Source organism: Citrus clementina, unplaced genomic scaffold, assembly GCF_000493195.1.
Source record: "Citrus clementina cultivar Clemenules unplaced genomic scaffold, Citrus_clementina_v1.0 scaffold_3, whole genome shotgun sequence".
In the NCBI taxonomy this organism is placed as follows: Eukaryota; Viridiplantae; Streptophyta; class Magnoliopsida; order Sapindales; family Rutaceae; genus Citrus; species Citrus x clementina.
In genome coordinates, this window is record NW_006262339.1 from 39,904,432 (window position 1) to 39,910,260 (window position 5,829).

Genomic DNA, 5,829 nt, shown 5'->3' on the forward strand with positions numbered 1-5,829 from the left:
GCACACATCACAGATATGGAGGCACAAAACCAGTAAAGATAGAGGCACAAAAACAGTAGACCACACATTCAACGCACCCAGCCGCACCCAGCAGCCTCACTCCCCTCCCTCACGCCTCACGGCCTCCCCCTCAAGCCTCAACGAGAGACCACACAGCACACACCAACCTTTGCTCCCCTCCCTCACGCCTCATGGGTCATTGCCCCACCCTCAAGTCAACACTCAACACCGCCAACGCCAAGTAGAAACACACACACACACACACACACAGCTGCAACCAACACATGCTTGTCACAATCACCGCTGACGCCAACCACCAGTCGATCTACTGCTCAGCGAGGACCGCGACCAGATATGCTGCTCCGCGAGGACCGCGACCAGATATGCTGCTCCGCGAGGACCGCGACCAGATCTGCTGTTACCGCCTACCGATCTGCTGTCTCCGCGCCTCCACACACTTCATTACCAAGTTTCTTCTCCAAGTTCCATTCGTAATCCAGCAAGCGGCAGCCTGAATTTTTATTTTGAGTTTGGATTTTTGAGTTTAGTTCAAATACGGACAGTTGTAATGTGTAATATATTATATAACATATGTTAAATCATTGATTAGGAATTGTTAACCGAACCCGATCCGAACCGAATTAAACCCAATTTTTTTATCCGATCCGATTCTATTCGGATCGGATCAGGTCGGGTTGTCAATTTGGGTTGAATTCATATGAGTTTTTGTTCGACCCGATCAACCCGAAATCCGATCGGGTTGATCCGAACTCGATTTTGCCCAGCCCTAATGCATGCCACAGACTTTTATTTACCCTAGTTTGCAGTATAAAAGGAGGGCGCGCACTACATAAAAGACGGCAATGAATTAACATTGGAGAAATCGAGAGAAAAAGAAGAAAACAATCAGAATTCAAGAGAACCGAGTCTGCATCAGTGAAGAATCCAGCAGAGTTATTTGGATTCAATCTTCATCGTTCTCTACTTATTCTTTTCTTTACTCTTTGATTGAACCGATGTCTTTCGTGACCAATATTTTGCTGTTTGTTTTTCTCATTTAGAATATGAACTAGATTTGCTTGTAGTTGAGTGACAAACAATCTAATGGGTTCTTGACTATTCTTATGTGTTGTTATGTCATTGTTGTAGCATTTTATTCTAGTAGTTATTATTAATATAACTGTTATTTCGGTTGACCACCCATTTAATAGTTCAAGTTAAGATAGAGCCGCAAAAGGGCATGTCTTAGGGGATATTATTAGAGTATTACTTGATTTTAATTTAAGTTTCCTGGATTAAGTTATCTTGAATCCCATAAGGGCTATACATGAAGTTAAGATTTGTGACACACTAGACATAGGTGCTCACCTTGTAGGGTGGAGAGACTAAAGGGTCATAAGGTCATATCATAAGTAGATTAGTAACTGGTCATTGTTAATATATTTAAGGGTGTGAGAGTTCCAATACGCGACAGCTGAGGATGCAGATTAATTATGCCCAGTGCTGCAGCACTTGCCGTAACAATTGGTGTTAACTTGATGAAAAACAGTCAGCCTATAAGGAGAGTTTGATCATTCAACTACCATAGTCTCAATTGAATCTTAGACATATTTAATTTAGTTTATTTCATTACAATATTGTTTTACTTTATTCTCTCACAATCATCAATTACGATAGAACCCACTTTACGTTTATTAACTTCGAACTTAAGTTAGTTTGCACTATTGTGATTGCTATAGCATTTTGAGTAACATCAATCCTTGTGGAGACGATTTTGAATATTCATCACTTTATTACTTATTGTGTATACTTGCACATTGGCATTAGTAGCATTTGATTATAAAAATTACTAACATGCGGCGATGTGGCCTTGTACAATTTTGTAAGAGTATCTCATATTTCTTTTGCCGTCTTTTTCTCCTACACACTGGATAACACCCCATCTGCAAGTGCCAGGTGTAGATCAGCAATGGCATTGCCGTCCATCTCATTCCACTTGTCATCCTCAGTTATCTCTATGAGTCTTTCTCTAATTATTGCCAAGCAATTATTTTTCCTCAAAATTGCCTGCATTTTCATTTTCCATAAGGAGAAATTATTCTCATCGAACTTTTCAATTTTATATTTACTGCCATTTTCTTACTAAATACAGCACACAAGCTAGTGTACCACCCTGAATAGTTATGAGTATGTGTGAAAATGCACACCAGAAAAGTTCTCAAGAAAGACTGGAGTGGTCACAATGGTCCCACTTAAAACCCATACTCCTTAGACTCTTATCGCCTTTGTGACAAAACTTTTCTAGACTTGTACAAAACCATACAGTTGCTCTACTTACACCACTATTCCTTGTTTTGCACTGCCAAAATTATTGGATCGCTTCCATCGTTTCTCATTAATAGTATCATATATATAAATAGTACCATATACATGAATAGCACCGTATACGTGAACAATACCCTTTACGTGAACAGTACCCCGACTCTAAAAAATACAACCAATAGCTCTGAAACCACTGTTGGGAAGTTTATGGGTGAAGCAAATACGCAACTAAAGTGAAATTGAGAAATAATGAAACACAAAATCGCACAAGGATACCAGAAATTACGTAGTTCGGCTTTTAATCTACGTCAACGGGCGAAGACAGAAGGAAAATATTTTACTAGTGAAAAGGAGTTACAAGTACTGTAGTATTTTAGATCATTTCTCAAAACCCTAATACACCCAAACCTAAAATCACTAAACTCTTTTCAAAATGGATATGAAGAGGAAGAGAAAAACTTGATGTTTAGGACGGAAAAGAAGCCCTCTATTTATAACTTCATTTCTTATCCTCTTTTCAATTAAAATAATTATATTATTATTATATTTTTTTTCTTCGCCCTGAGCGGTGCGACACCTCTTTTTTTTCCTTTCCATTTTTTTTTCTTTTATTCCAAGAAGCAACGCCTCCTTCCTCAAAATGGACGGGCCCACCTTCTAGAATGGTCGTGCCCGCATGCCATTTTTTGTCAATTATTTGATTTTTTTTATTTCTTCGGTTCTTATCGGTTGAACTAATTTACATGATGAGTAGTGCAATGTGTCCATATATTACATATGAGTGGTAATTTATCACAAATACAGTGACATTTCATCCAGGAGTGGCTGTCCTTGTTGATAAATTGAAATTAGCGCAAACCTTGAGGACAGACATGAAAAAATGAGAACACGAGCATGATTGGTGATGAGATATAATATAGCTGAACCCCTGCCTTGACTGATTCAATACAAAGGGAGGAAAAAAGAAGGAAAACAGGAGCAAGCAAATAAGAAAGAAGCAAATTATAATCATGGCTTCTACAGCTGATCAGGAAGAAGAGACAAATAATTTTTCATATGCAATGGAACTGGCAAGTGCCATAGTGCTACCTGCAGCTATGCAAGCAGCGGTAGAGCTTGATGTGTTTGAGATCATAAGCAAAGCTGGTCCCGGTGCTAAGCTTTCGGTTTCGGAAATTGTGGCTCAAATTCCCTTAAAAGGTAATAATCCTGAAACTGCAGCCATGACGTTGGAGCGGGTGCTGAGGCTGCTTGTCAGCTACAATGCTCTTCATTGCTCTTTTGTTGATGGACAAAGGCTCTACTCTCTTGCTCCTGTTTCTGCATACTTCGTTCGCAATAATCAAAACGGCGCGTCGTTGCGTCCCTACATGGCCTGGTGTCTTGACAAGGTCCTCATGGATGGCTGGTATATAGAATTACTTTTTCTCTTTTCTTTTCTTTGCTAATTTTAGTAAATTAAGGAAAATTATCAAAACCTTCTAGTTGTATATATCCAAAAATTAATCATTTGTATCACATGTTTTGAACCCATCAAAATCCGTCAGCTGCTAAAAAGACAGCTATCTTCAATTATTTTATTTTGTTGTGGTAAAAAACAAAAAAAAAAGCTTAAAGTCCAAGCGTTTTTGAAATATGAAAGTAGAAAGGATTGATTGTAACAAACAATTAATAAAGTATTCTTTATCTTGGTTAATTATGCGGTCTAATTTTACAAACTAAGCTTCTAAAATTGTTACTAACTGTGTTTGGATTTTGGAAAATTCAGGTTTCGGTTGAAAGAGCAAATTCTTGAAGGAGGAATGGCGTTTAATAAAGTGCACGGAATGGATATGTACGATTACATGGGCGTTGACTCAAGATTCAATGATGTTTTCAACAATGGAATGTCAAGCCACACTTCTGTCGTCATGGAGAAGGTCCTAGAATCATACAAAGGCTTTGAGCATGTTAAGAAGCTTGTTGATGTTGGCGGCGGCTTAGGAGCTACTCTTAACATGATAATTTCTAAATACCCTCATATTAAGGGTATTAATTATGATTTACCTTATGTTATTAAAAATGCCCCATCTTATCCTGGTATGTTACTTACAAAATTTATAAAGTATTTTTGTTAATGATTCATTGAGATACACGATAGCTAACAATTTTTTTTTTTTTTTTTTTAATTTCAGGCATTGAACATGTAGGTGGAGACTTGTTTGAAAGTGTTCCTGAGGCAGATACCATTTTCATGAAGGTTATATGTGTGTGTTATTTGAAATCATCGTTATAAGGAAAAATCAAAAATTGATATAGGGTGAATCACACTTTTTCCCCTAATATTTTGTGGGTTGACTTTGGCCCGTTACTCATTTGGTATTAAAATTTTCACAAAACCCCTTAAAGGAATTCCCAAATATTATGAAAACAGTAAAAAAAAAAAGGGGGGGGGGGGGGGGTGTAAAACTGTCTCTCTCTTTCTTTTTCTCTAGTTGTAAAGGGGTGGCCAAAGCCCAAGTTGATTATTTAAAAACCACTGGACTAGCTCCTGATGCAAAGTGTCAATCTTTCTGGATTATATACCTACGTTTTGTTCAATAATATAAATTGATCATAGATATTCAGATTAATAGATCTAATGAGAATTAACATGAATATTAAACTTTTGCAGTGGGTCCTTAATGGTTTTGATGATGAGCAGTCCTTGAAATTGTTGAAAAATTGTTACAAAGCTCTTCCGGATGGTGGGAAGTTGCTTAATGTTAATGCAGCATTTCCAGAAGTGCCTGAGAATAGCGCGACTTCAAGGGAGATCTCCCTCTTGGATACAATTTGTTTAATCCAAGTTCCTCATGGAAGAGAGCGGACCAAACAAGAATACAGTGACTTAGCAATCAAAGCTGGATTTAAAGGCGTCAACTACGAATATGGTGCATGCAATTTATATGTTATGGAATTCCTCAAATAATAAATTGCTTTACTTGTACTAGGAAAGGTCTTCTCAACTCTCTTTGGGGAGTTACAATTTCTGGTTTGTGTTAATTTTTCTCTTATGTACTCTTTTTCATCCTATAAGCATCTGTCTCTTTAAGGGAGATTGACTGCCTTGTAAGGTAGCTCTTATGTAATATTTTCCATTTTTATTTTTACTGTTGCAGCATGTGATACCTTTTTTTTATCGAGGAAAAAAATAGTGTATTCATCTTACATTGTTATTTTTTTCTTTTTTAAGTTATTGCAAAGTTATGTTGTGCAAAAATCAGCAATATATAATTAATAATTTAATGTAATAAAGTTTGATTTTTGAACGTAGTAAAATATACAGTAACTGAATCGAATAAAATCTGAAAAAATATTGAAAATGGATTATAGAGATATTAATTTTTCATTAAACAACTACTGAGAGCTAATGATGTAGGGCGTTATTTTAAAAATTTTAAGATTTTAGAATTTATTATTTTAGAACTTTATATTTTAATTAGAGTAATTTTGGTATTTTATTAATTTACTACTTTCTATTTTCAT

General features: G+C 36.5%; 1 protein-coding gene across 1 annotated transcript; it reads left to right on the forward strand.

Annotated features, from left to right (window-relative positions):
• Positions 1–3,284: 3,284 nt before the first annotated feature.
• LOC18050154 (anthranilate N-methyltransferase) lies at positions 3,285–5,283 on the forward strand. Its single transcript, XM_024189144.1, has 4 exons — positions 3,285–3,730; positions 4,091–4,401; positions 4,497–4,561; positions 4,976–5,283. Exons 1-4 carry the CDS (start codon positions 3,333–3,335, stop codon positions 5,270–5,272), a joined length of 1,071 nt encoding a protein of 356 aa, XP_024044912.1. The 5' UTR covers positions 3,285–3,332; the 3' UTR covers positions 5,273–5,283.
• The last annotated feature ends 546 nt before the right edge of the window (positions 5,284–5,829 follow it).